This window comes from Leishmania infantum, chromosome 22, assembly GCF_000002875.2.
Source record: "Leishmania infantum JPCM5 genome chromosome 22".
Taxonomy (NCBI): Eukaryota; Euglenozoa; class Kinetoplastea; order Trypanosomatida; family Trypanosomatidae; genus Leishmania; species Leishmania infantum.
Window position 1 is genome coordinate 1 of NC_009406.2, and position 12091 is coordinate 12091.

The window sequence follows — 12091 nt, forward strand, 5'->3', positions numbered from 1 at the left end:
GAGGCTTGCCGACGCTGCCGAAGGGATGCTGCCCGACACGGAAGGTGAGTGGCGTCTCCACCACTGCGTCCTGTGGAGCCTCAGTAATTATCATTTGAGAGCTGCCCGCAGGTGCTGCTGTTCAAAGTGCGGAGACGAGGTGCAAAAGAAGGAGGCTAGTGGCTGCGGTGGAACTCAGACAAAAAGTGCTACAGCAAAATAGAGTGGCACTATGGTCGAAGAGTGGGCGCAGGAAACGAAGTAAAACACTAACGGGCTGATACACAGGCTCGAATCATGTCGTTGAGCCTGCGCCAGTGTCTCTCCGGCTACCACAACGCTTCTCTGAGCGTCCCAAACGGTGCCTGTCTGAAGGTGCACCGGCATTGAAGTCAGAATTCCTTTTTGCACATGGGGTAAAACGGGCCGCCACTACTTTTTGGTGGGTAGCTGCTACGTTGTTTATCGCCTTCCTGCCGCTCTTCCCCCTACAAGATTTGCAGATGCGAGTGTGAGTTTGTCTGAGCCGGTAGGAAACAAATGCGAGGCAACTTGTAAAACAGTGGGGGGGAGGCACCATGGAGCTCGCTTGGGTTGAGCGCCGCTTCCGAGCGCAGCGACAAGCAGCCAATAACCGCGTTGCACAAGGGATTCGGGTTGTATTTTTCGTAACGCAATCTACCTCACGGCCTCTGTTTCGGTGTAAAGAGTTGCGACTGGATAACCTTAGCTTGTTCAAACGCATCTTGGAAGCTGGGCTTCTTTTCGTTTTCGCGTGCTTTTGGCTCCTGTTCTGCAATGTGGCCAGTCCATCTGAAGCTGTCTTGGCGAGCTAGCGACTTCAAATAGGGGCAAGCGACACGCAAGCTCTTCGTATTTTTCACCTTTGGATCACAGAATTTTCTGTTACGATAGAGGCTCGCCGAAGGGAATGGGAATCCGTCATGCAATTATCGGGACTCCTTGTAAGCGGGAATCATTGTGTGCTTTTGTTTTCGTTTTACTACTCGCAACCTCTGCGCGCATTTCTCTCGCACCGGTGCATCATGATCCATGTAGCCTGAAATGAGGAAAAACAACACAAAAGGGCGACATGCCGACTGCAAATTTGACACGTGTCGGAAGCAAGAGATGGCACGAGTATCGTTGTAGTGGCTGTCTCAACAACGCGGGGCGAATGGGCATGTGGATGCGTTGCGCTCTTGTGCCCGTTGCCGCCTCTCATCTCTCTTTGCCTTTTTGCATTCCACTCTCATTTCGTTCTCCATTGATCAAAAAGCGACGCGATTGTCTTTTCCTCTTTGCGTGGGCAGTTTTCAACTTCATAAGCCAGTCAACTGTTTTGCGACCAACAAACCCAACATAAACTGTAAGCACTACATCATGCAGTACGTTGCCGAGCCCTCCTCCATCCGCGTTTATTACCGCGGAAACAAGTACGATGTTCCGCTGGAGTTTGCAACTCGCATGCATCCAGGTGGCAGCAGCATTCTCATGCGCTATAAGGACGGCGACATCACGAAGGACTTTGAGAAGATGAACCACTCCGTCGATGCAGCGGTAATGCTAAATGAGTGGTTGGTTGACGGCAATCATTTCTCTGAAGTCTACAGGTCTGCTTCATCCTGCAAGGGTGGAGAAGAGAACGGGAATCAGCAGAAAAAGGAGTCTGATAAGTCGAAGCGCTGGAACCGCTTGGCCATCGCCTTCGGTTGTAACGGTTTTGCAAAACCGCAAGCACTGAAGGAAGAGTAAAATGGGTGAAGAGCAGGTGAGGATTTAAACATGTGAAATACCCCTCCCATGCCGCCGCTTTTGTTCCGATGCGGGCTCGTCGCCCCTCGCCGCGGTTGGGGGAGTGCCCGGGCGGCCGCGGGGAGGCACGATTTTGGCGGCCTTGGGTCCGGGGCTAGGGCTGTGCCCGGGTTGCGGGGTGGGCGCGCTTAATCCGCCGCGTGTCCATCGGTCGCTTCGTGCTGTTTAAGGGGCCTGCGAAGGGGCGTTTCGGGGGTAGGCCGTGCTTTTGTGTGGGGTGGGGTCTTGCGCAAAGGCCTTCGTCGGTTTTTTCCGCCCGGTGGGGGGCGCCGCGCTCTGGGGCGGGGCGCGGGGGCTCGTCTGGGGTGGAGGGGGTGACGGCGCGGCCTTCCCCCCCCCCACGGCCCGCCACCGGCGCCAGGCGAAGCCTTCCCCACCCCCAAACGCGCGCAAAGCAGAAAACGCCGAGGAAGGCGCGGGCAGACGAGGTGGCGGCAGCTTGTGTTTCGGGTGTGCGTCGGTGTGGTCATGTGCGCCGCTGCGGCGGTGCCAGCTAGGCACTCCGCGGGTGCATGTTTGCTTAGTGGTCGGCATGCGGTCGTGCAGGCAGAGACACTCCAGTCGCAAACCCTGTATGAGGAAAACGTTTTTTTTTTGTTGTTGGCTGTGTGCCCTGTTTGGGCGGTGCGTGAATACAGGGGAAGATGATCACGAACACGCAGCTCTAATCGCGAGAGCATGTGAGTGAGATCTCATCAGTTACGCGACGGCATTCGTCCAGTCGCAAGTCTGCGCGTCAACGGATCACTAAAAATGCCACCTTTCACACATGCGGCGGGCAAGTCGCGTTGGGTCGGTGGCATCAAAAAGTCGTCGCTCACGCCTATGTGCTCCATGGGGCTCTCGCACCCAACGGCCAGACCGCGTTTACGCGTCGGCTTGCGGACGTAGTGATCATAGAACGACGTCGGCCCGTTGGAGAGGCGGTCGACGCACGCCTGCGTCTCGCTGTCGTACTGCGCTTCGTTGATGGGCTGCATGAGGTAGTCGCTGTCCAGCGTTGAGCAAACGCGGTTGTACGCGAGGAAGTTCGACGCCGTTGGTGGGCTATGCAAATCGATGGTGACGCCAACCTCCTTGCAGTCGACGACGACCTTCACGGGTACAGCAGGGGGTTCTGTACTGCTCATGGCCTCGTCTTGACACGCCGGCGTTCCGCGAGAAAGGGAGAAAAGCAACCTATGAGGGTTTGACAGCGTCCGTCGGCGAGATCGCAAAACAAAGCAAGGAGATGGAAATAGAGAGAGCGGAGGAGCAACGCGCACGGTGACCCCAACCCCCTGGTGCTGGCAACGCGGAGAAAGAGCCAAAACGGGCTGGTCGCGGCACTGCGCCGTACAAACAAACGGAAAAGCAGGAAAAAAGAAGGGTGGGGCTGGGAGGAAGAGACAGAGTTACAGAGACGAGGGGGGTGTCGAGAGCGCGCGCCTGCAGGCGAGCCGAGCTGCGCAGAGGGGTACCGGCGCGCAGATACGCGCGTGGGGCAAGTCAGCGAGCGGGAGAGGAACACCGAGCAAAGCACGCGAAACCGCACGAGCGCTTTGAAGCTGGCGGAGGAGAGGACGCGCCGCTGCCTCACATCGTTTTTCATGGCGCAAGTCAGAAGGGGCGTGACCACGCTCTCCGATGGTGTCGGGCGTTCACTGCTGACGTTGCAGTTGTGCTCTTGTGTTTGAAGATGATAAACGAGAAATGACATGGAAATCCGTTAGTTGTTCAGTAGACACGAGGACGTCTGTGTGGCAAAGTATGCGAGCGCGTGCGAGCCGCCGGAAATGAGGGAGCGGCGCACAGGTTTAGCGGCGGCGGCGGCGGATCATCTTCTTCTTCTTTTTGGCCTGGAAGATGATACCGTCGTGGACTTTCTCGAACCACTTCATCGCCTCCTCCTTGGTGACGTGGTGGGAGTGGCCGACGCGGCTGCACTTGCGCTTGCGGTGCGCCACTCGCTCGCCACGGCGACCGAGGACGACGTAGAAGTCCATGCCGTAGATACCGGTGGAGGGGTCGTACTTGATGCCGAGATCAATGTGCTCGTCGATGCCGAAGCCGAAGGAGCCGGTGTCGGAGAAGTTGTAGCTCTTCAGCTCAAACTCCTTCACCTTGAGGCCCTTCTCCAGCAGCTCCTCGGCCTTCTTGCCGCGGACGGTGCAGTGCACGGCGATCTTCTCGTTACGACGGATGCCGAACGTGCGCACGGTCAGGCGAGCACGGGAGAGCACCGGGGTCTGCTCGCACAGCTGCTCGAGCACCTTCGAGGCACGCGTCAGGCGATCACCGCTCTCACCAACGCAGATGTTGATGCAGAGCTTCTTCACGACGATCTCCCGCATGGGGTTCGCAGCCTTGCTCTCGGCGACCATTTTCGCAGTCTTCGGTCTGATAAACTGCCCCGACGCAGCGCGAACGGATGTCGGAGAGGGAGAAGAATAAGGTGGAAGAGGGAGGAAGACGGGGAGGGAAGGTAAGAGGGGTGAGTGGGCACCGTCATGGACGCAATCAAAAATACGCCTGATGCATTGTCTGCCAGCACGAGTGGCTGATGGGATGGAATCCGTTTTCTTTGTGCACCGCCTTCCTCCCGCCGTTGTGCTTCAAACCCGAGGAGAGGAACGTGAGGGGTGCGCGTGCGACGATGCGCACACCGTGGATGGACACTAGCGCCTCTTTCTCTTCATTTTTTTTTACCAAAATGCACGTGCTCGACCTTCACCCACACGTGCTAGCGAACGGGTACGACGGTGAACTCCACCACCGACACAATGGGCGAGAAGGTTACCTTCTTCTGTCGTTTTTTGACCGCTGCCCGCTCTGGGCGGCACGGGACTGCACACCAGAAGTGCCCCGGGCACTGCTTTGACGCGTACGCGGAGAAATGCGGTGAACTGCGCTGTTGCCGTCGCGCGCGACATCGATGCCGGTGGCCGCGAGAAACCGACGCCGATGGCGGAGCCACCGCCGCCGCTGCCTCTAGCAACTTTCCCCATAGCACCGCAACAGGCGACTCGTGAGACATTATGAGGCACTGGCACAGTGCGTGCGCCGACACGTGAGCGCATCGCGCGGGAAGGAATAGAGAGAGCGATGAAGAGGGCAGCGGAGGAAACCGAAGAAGGGGAGAGACGAGTACGATAGACAAGAGCTGTGTACGGAAGCGTTCGCGTGTGAGTGCGTCAGTCGCACGACGAAGCCTTTCGTCCACTTAGCAAGCAGTGAGACAATTCCTTAAGTGGTGTTGTCGTGTGTGATGGCGAGACCACAGCGTACAGTGCGGAGGAGAAGTGACACGCCTTTGCTTCTCTTATCGTTTTATCTTGCCCTGGTTGATGTGCTTGCGCGTGAAAGAGGGGCCAAGGACAACACGGATTGGGGGGGGGGGGTAGGTAGGTAGGTTCAACGGTGGCGGACAAATGCAGAGATCTGTGAAGAGAAGCGAAAGAAAAAGACGACGCGCATGCGCTCGCCCTGTACACACTCCTCAGCAGAAACCCGCCCCCTCCTCTTGCCGCGTTTCTCCGCGCCGCAGCTACGCCGCATCGGGGGGAACAAATCGGAAGCGGGATGCCCAGTACAGCTTGCTGGCGTACAAGGTCGGGTCTTCGGTGGGGTCGATGTAGGGGTACGTGAACTCGGTGCCTCCCATCACGTCCCTCGTTGCACGCATCACGACGCAAAAGGCGCCGGCCTTCACGAGGTTGTCCATTATGTTCAGGCGACTATGGCGCCGCAGCAAGGGACCCAGACGGTTCGTCGATTCCATGTACACCGTCACGTTGGGCTCGGTGATGCCATGGTTGATAAGGTCCACAACCGGCACCAAGGATGGCCCGCCAAAGACCTCCTCACTGTCGGGAACATCAACGCAGCGGCTGGCGCACGCTCGATGGGCTCGCACTAGGTCAGCCATGGGCACGCGGATATGCCAGCGGCTCAGGTCCTCGTGCATCTGCGCGACCACCAAGCTGTTCAAGGCGTCAATTTTCGTCATGTGCGCTGTCAGCTCCGGCCCCAAGGCAACCGCGAGGGAGGTACCGTCCCCTTCGTCGAGTCGCATCTGGCGCAGGTACCCCTCGAGCGGGCTGCGCGGCTGCATGGCGAGGGCCGTGAACACCGTCGTTAGCGCCGCCTCCTTCGAGTACGACACCCTCACACCATTTTCTTCCACTGTATAGGTGCGTAGGGCAGCTGCGAGCTGCTGACCCCATGGCGATGCGAGGGCCGTGATAGGTGAGATACACGCCAGGTACGGCACCAGCGCCAGCACCTCGCCGTCTCTGACGGTGTCTGCCGCTTTACACACCAGCCCGTGGCAGCCCTTCGCCCCTACGTACTGATACTCCACGCATGGCGCCACCACGATGTTGAGGCGAGCACTGGCCTGCTTCCACATTCGCTCTTCCCGCCAGCAGAACGGAAGTTTGCGTGCGCACGAGAATTGGAAAAAGAATGGGAGAATGGGAGCGTCACAAGAGCGTCGCGAAGGGAGTGTCCACCCACCCTCCCTTCCTGAGCAACAAACACGATGACGGGATCAACCCCGACGACAAGGAGAGCAGTGGGAAGCGGACGCGTGCGAGGTGTCTCTACTGCAGAGGCGCACTCCAACGGCAGCGAAGGGCAAATGCGCCGTAGCATCTCCGTCCGCCAGCGTGTGGGCCGCCAGGAAAAAAAAAACGTGCCATGGCGCCGCTGCTGCGAAGATCCCAAGCTGGGCGATAGCACGCAGCTATCAGACGGTGCGCTTTTGCCTTCATTTGCCATGTGCGCGCAAGACAAATGTGTTGCATGACAAAAGGAGGGGGTGGGGGCGAACATATGAGTGAACCGACGCAAGTACGGGACTCTGAGCGACGCCGCACTACAGGACGTGGAGACACAACCACACGGTGATTCTCAGCAAGAACGGACACCGGAAAAGAAAAAAGTACAACACCCACAACCACGCCTGTCTTCGAAGAGCGAGGCGCCCGGCTCTCTGACGCAGTGCGTGCCCTCATAGCGGAGGTTGTTGCTCGCTCTCTGGAGCCGAGAACGCAGAGCGCAGTTTGTCAGAGCGTTCTCGCTGGCGTTGCTCGACCGTTTCAAACTTCTTCAAGAGCGCCTCCTTCGCCATGCTGGGGCTGGCCAAGGCATACTCGGTCGCTCTGCGGTCGCGGACCTCGCCACGATCACCGCCGTCGATCCCACTCAGCCGATAGCGCTGTGCCATCTCGCGCTCTTTCTCACGGTGCATTCGCTCCAGCTCCCGCTCCTGCTGCATGTGTGCATTTGACAGCTGCTGAAGTCGCTCCATGAAGTTCTCGGACAGCTTCTCCCGCTCTGCGGCTGCTTGGTCTGCCATGCGCTTCAGCGCGGCGTCGTGAGCCGCACGCAGCTCTGCCTCTCTGACTTGTAGCCGCCTCTGCACATCCACTTCCTGTTGCGCCTGAGCGGCGCGCAGGGCTGCTTCTCGCTCACGCAGCTCGCGCTCGCGGCGAGCGATGTCATCGAGCAGCGTCTCCTCGCGTGCACGAAAGCGCTGCTCCATCATGTCCGCCTCCTCGCGCTGTTGTACTCGCATGAATTCCTTGTCACGCTCAAGCTGCTCCTTCCGCTCTCGCAGTTCCGTGTCCATCGCAGCCCTACGCTGCTGACCTAGTCTGACGAGCTCGTCGTACTCGTGGCGCATCCTCGTCGCCGTTTCTTCCCAACTCGCTTTGAGCTGCTCCTCACGCTTCGCGACAGTCTCCAGCATGCCAGCTTGAAGAGACTCCACGCGATGGGCGAACTCGTCTCGCGCCTCCGCGGCGCGCTTGTCGTAGGCGGTGATGAGGTCGTTGCGGTAGGACTCGAATTTGCTGTATTGCTGCATGAGGGCCTCGTTCTTCTCTTGCTCGCACGCTGCCACCGTCTGCCGCATCGAGCGCACCACGTCGTCCGCAAACCGTAGGGACGCCTGCAGTTCGTTAGTGTGAACCTCGTGCATCTTGCAGGCCTGCTGGAGTTTGTTGCGCTCCTCGACGCACTGCGCATGAGCGAGCCTGATCTCCGATAGTTGCACGCGCGTCGTCTGAAGCTCGTTCTCCAAGGCAACAAGGCGTTCTACTTGGTGTGCAACAACCTCTTTCATGCCGGCTTCGGTTTGCCGCAGCTGCGCACACTCGCGCGTCAGGCTGTCGAGCCGTTGCTGCTGCTGCAGCGAAAGCACACGCTGACTCTCCTGGTAGGCGGCAATTTCTTTCTGATGTGCGGCGGCGTCGGTGCGCTGGCGTGCGGCGGCCTCGCTCATGCTGCGGAACGCTGCCTCACTTGCCTGTGCGAGGCGCTGAAACGTGCTCCAACGCTCCTCCATGCTTGGCACTGTCGCTGTTGGGCTGTCGCCTTCTTCTTGCGAGGCGGCCGTGGAGGTGAGCACCGGCGGTCCCATCCACCTGGGGAGTCCAAACGCTTGCCAGACAACGCGCCCGCTTTCATCGTTGGGGTTACCCACCGAGGCGTCGCGCTCCCGCTGCGGCGAGTGTGCGGCGACTGCATCGTCCGTTGATGCGGGTGAGGCTGAGCATGCGCTCTGCTGTGTGTCCACCGGCTTCCACGGCACCGTCGTGGGCCGCCACACGGGCGCTTCAGGCGCTGCCTGTGATGTGTCTGGTTGGGATACGGGATGCCCTGCCGGCGTCGAGAGCATCTGCTGGGAGGGAGTGCCCGTGTGTGGATGTCGAGAGGGAGCACTGTTTACCTGCGCCTCTGCCGGCGACGTCATATGTCATCAAAGAATGAGAGAATCACACACCATACACCCGGGGTCGGCTGCGGGGACGGGACTTCCGCCACACACGCACCCACAGAAGTGAAAGCATGTTGATCGACGAGGAAAAGGCGTCGGAGGACGTAAGTTTCAGGCCGCCGCGAAATACACCACCGTACACGTACAACAAGAGAGAGAGAGAGATTTGCGTGGCTGCTCGATTGCACTCCGGTGCGAGAGGAAAAATGCGGCACGCAACTGACATCGCCGCCGAGGAACACGCTGACGCTACATCACCGATACCGCAGCGCTTGACGTACGCGATTGGTAGTCGCGTGCGCGACTGGATGTGGCGGGGAACAGGGGACTTTCCTTTCTCCTTTGCCGTGTATTTGCCAAGGATTGCTCCGCTGTACATCTCCAGCGAGAGTTACTGGCAGCACGGTGTCCCGTGGCCAGACGAGGTCGTGACCTCCCTACACTAACTCCTACAACACCGCGGAGAGGCAACAGACAATAGGCGACGAAGTGGTGAGGAAAACAAAAAATGGGCAAACAAAAACGAAAAGGAAGCGCAAAGATGCTCGAAGGAAAGGGCAGTGGCGAACAAACAACATCGCCACCGCAGACACAGTGGGGAGGGGTGAGGGAAGAAGAGCGCGGCGAGAGGGGGGGGGCTATAGCGGCAAGGAGAGAAGGTAAGTACGGCAGACGACAGGGAAGAAGGGAATGTAAAGAAAACATCGCACACCATGAACAGCACAGCGACTATAGCACCACAGACTCGACCTCGTTCCCGCACTTCACCATCACCTCACATCAACATTGAGCGCACACTGCCACCACGACCATCACCTTCTTCATCGCCGACACATGAGAAAACAAAAAGAGAAAGAAAGCGCCAAGACGCTTAGTCGATCATCTACACGCTTTCACCAGCCGTTAAGGTTAGGCAAGCATGCAAGCACACCAAAGAGAAGAAAGCAAAAGCAACCGCCCGCACATCTACAACCACACATTAAAAAGTAAAAAAAAAACTATGGCCAAACAATACCGTACATACTAGAATTCCGTGGAAGCCATTCGCGCATTCACGCATTTGTTGGTGCGTGCGCGCTTGGCGTCTTCGCACCCGTCCCTGCCATCTTCTCCTTCGCTCTCAAGAGCGTACAAGCGGAGTGTCCTACGCGGTGGCGCGGGCGACGGTGAAGGTGCGCTGAGTGTTGCTTGCCTCCAGCTTCTTTACCGCCTCTTCCGCGCGCTTGTGCGTTGTGAAGGCAATGAGAAACGACTGTGCACCGTCTTTGCCAACCTCTGGTGGGGCGATGACAAATCGACCGGCCAAATCGCTCAACAGCGACGCCAGCATGACTTCGGTCAGGTGGTGGCCAGTCACGACGAGGCACAGCTTCTCTTTGAGCGACGGCTTCGCACGTTGCATCAGGAACTGCAGCGGGTCCATCTGCGCGTCCCGCACAGCGTCACTGAGGAGCACAGGCGGTGCAGCGGTGGCGCCTGTTTTGGTCAGCAGACACGAGCGGTTCGGCTCGTTGTCAACGCCTTCGGAATGCACGTGAAAGTACTTGGCGAGTGCGTGCACAAGCGCACGCGTCGCGGAGTTGGTCGGCGGAAGCGAGACAAAAGACTCTTTTCCTTCGACGAAGTTTATCAGATGGCGCTCCGCCCGCTGCACCGCGCATGCGTCCTGCTGCGCGGCGTCCCACAGCATGAGGGAATACAGAAACTTCTCGTTCTTTGTCTTGCTAAGCGACGTGAGCACGTCGAGGCGGCGAGTAAAGAGGCAGTCGTTGTCGCATGGGACAACCACCGCAAACTTGTTGGGCCCCTCTGCCTTCCGCTTGCCAACCTTGGCGCACGGAAGACTGCGCGTCACGCGACCGCAGTTGCACGTGCACCGCAGGTACACCGAGCACGGCGGGCACGGCGTGGCGCCGTGACACGGCTTGGCGCAGCGGTGCCCGCACTCCTCATGCAGCCGATCGCACTGCTGATGGCACGGATTCGCCTCCTCGACGCACGGTCCACTGTGACACACGCGGTCGCAGAAGTGCCCGCAGGGCATCTCCATCCCGCACTCTTCCTCGCACGCCAGATCCGTAACGCCACACGGCAGCGTCATCAACGTGTTGTGCCTCGGACACCGGCGTTTGACGAGTGCCCCGCAAGGGGGACACGGCCCAAAGTGGCAGTTGTGGCTCACCGGGTGGCCGCACGGACGTGGGATGCGGCAGGCTCGCTTGCATACGGGCGGTTGTGTGCCGCACTGCTGCGGTGGCCGTAGCACCTCCGCGCCGCAGTAGCACGTGAGCGTTTCGGTCACGACGTGCACGCACGACGGGCACTGCGTGGAGGCGTGGCAGAGGTCCTCGCACGCGTGCCCGCACGGAAGCGGACGGCCACACACCTGAAAGCACATGTGCGAATTTGTTTGAGTTTTGTTGCGGTCTTGGCAGCAGACCACCTTGCACTTGTGTCGTCCGCACGACAGCTTCGTGCCGCACTCATACGTGCAGGTGAAGTTCTGCGACTCTGCACATGACAGCCGCTTGCGAACCTTTCGGCAACGACACGACACGTCCACGCGTACCTCGCACGGTGGGCAGGCGCCTGCGTGGCACTTCAGCTGGCACCGGTGCTGCCCACAGGAGAGCGGCTTGTCGCATATGCGGCCGCACTGCGGAATAGGATCGGTGCATGCGTACCGCACGGTTTGCAGCTCTGACGCACCACAGGGGCAGGTGTGAACGCTGGCAGGGTCCGCCGGGCACGGTGGGCACTCGCCGCTGTGACACAGTAGCGTGCACGTGTGCTTACCACATCGCAGTGACTTACCGCACACGCTTCCACACGCAAACGATGCCTCCTTTGTGCAGGGATGCCGCTTCGTGGTTTGGCCGCAGTAGCAGATGAGCGTCGTCGACTCCGAGCAAGGCGGACACGGCCCGGTGTGGCAGGACAGCGGGCACGTATGCGTCCCACACGCCAGAGGACGCCTACACGGATTGCCGCACGTCGTCTCCGGGTCGGGCTGCCCGCACGGATAGGTGTAGGTCGTTGCCCCGCACGGACACCGCTGGGGCCCCACCAGCAGCTGGCATCGCGGGCAAGGGCCAGGATGGCACTGCGCAGGGCACCTGTGCGTGCAAAACGGCCTCACAAGTCCGCAGAGGCGCCCGCACGAGTGGGGCGTCACGAGCGGGTCGTACTTCGGCTTCGACACCTTCCCACAGAAGCACAGATCCGTCAGCGGCTTCGGTTGCATGTGGCGGCACTGCGGACACGAGAAGACGACGGTGTCGCGGTCCACCTGTGCCCATCGCCGAATGCAGGCGAAGTGGTAGATTTGAAAGCACTCTTTACATGACCAAATGGGTTGCTGCAGCTTCACCCGCTCCAAGCAGCTGGGGCACTCGTACACTTCCCGCCGCAGCTCATCCGCGACGCGAACGCTGCGCTCATTCTCGACGCTGGCATCCGCCATGGTAGAAAACAAAAGGACAGCGGCCGAGGAGCGGAAAACTGACGCGCAGAGGGAGGGATGGAAACAAAACT

General features: G+C 59.5%; 6 protein-coding genes across 6 annotated transcripts; 1 reads left to right on the forward strand and 5 right to left on the reverse strand.

Annotated features, from left to right (window-relative positions):
- Positions 1-1362: 1362 nt before the first annotated feature.
- On the forward strand, positions 1363-1734 carry LINJ_22_0002 (hypothetical protein; the record flags this gene model as incomplete). The annotated part of the gene is made up of 1 exon (XM_003392434.1): positions 1363-1734. The coding sequence occupies one exon, from the start codon at positions 1363-1365 to the stop codon at positions 1732-1734; it is 372 nt and encodes a 123-aa protein (XP_003392482.1).
- Positions 1735-2489: 755 nt separating this feature from the next.
- LINJ_22_0003 (hypothetical protein, unknown function) lies at positions 2490-2924 on the reverse strand (the record flags this gene model as incomplete). Its single annotated transcript, XM_003392435.1, has 1 exon — positions 2490-2924. The coding sequence occupies one exon, from the start codon at positions 2922-2924 to the stop codon at positions 2490-2492; it is 435 nt and encodes a 144-aa protein (XP_003392483.1).
- Positions 2925-3590: 666 nt separating this feature from the next.
- On the reverse strand, positions 3591-4157 carry RPL11 (60S ribosomal protein L11 (L5, L16); the record flags this gene model as incomplete). Its single annotated transcript, XM_003392436.1, has 1 exon — positions 3591-4157. The coding sequence occupies one exon, from the start codon at positions 4155-4157 to the stop codon at positions 3591-3593; it is 567 nt and encodes a 188-aa protein (XP_003392484.1).
- Positions 4158-5320: 1163 nt separating this feature from the next.
- On the reverse strand, positions 5321-6184 carry LINJ_22_0005 (conserved hypothetical protein; the record flags this gene model as incomplete). Its single annotated transcript, XM_003392437.1, has 1 exon — positions 5321-6184. The coding sequence occupies one exon, from the start codon at positions 6182-6184 to the stop codon at positions 5321-5323; it is 864 nt and encodes a 287-aa protein (XP_003392485.1).
- A 603-nt stretch (positions 6185-6787) lies between these two features.
- On the reverse strand, positions 6788-8533 carry LINJ_22_0006 (conserved hypothetical protein; the record flags this gene model as incomplete). Its single annotated transcript, XM_003392438.1, has 1 exon — positions 6788-8533. One exon carries the CDS (start codon positions 8531-8533, stop codon positions 6788-6790), a length of 1746 nt encoding a protein of 581 aa, XP_003392486.1.
- Positions 8534-9701: 1168 nt separating this feature from the next.
- Positions 9702-12020, reverse strand: LINJ_22_0007 (transcription factor-like protein; the record flags this gene model as incomplete). Its single annotated transcript, XM_003392439.1, has 1 exon — positions 9702-12020. One exon carries the CDS (start codon positions 12018-12020, stop codon positions 9702-9704), a length of 2319 nt encoding a protein of 772 aa, XP_003392487.1.
- Positions 12021-12091: the final 71 nt, after the last annotated feature.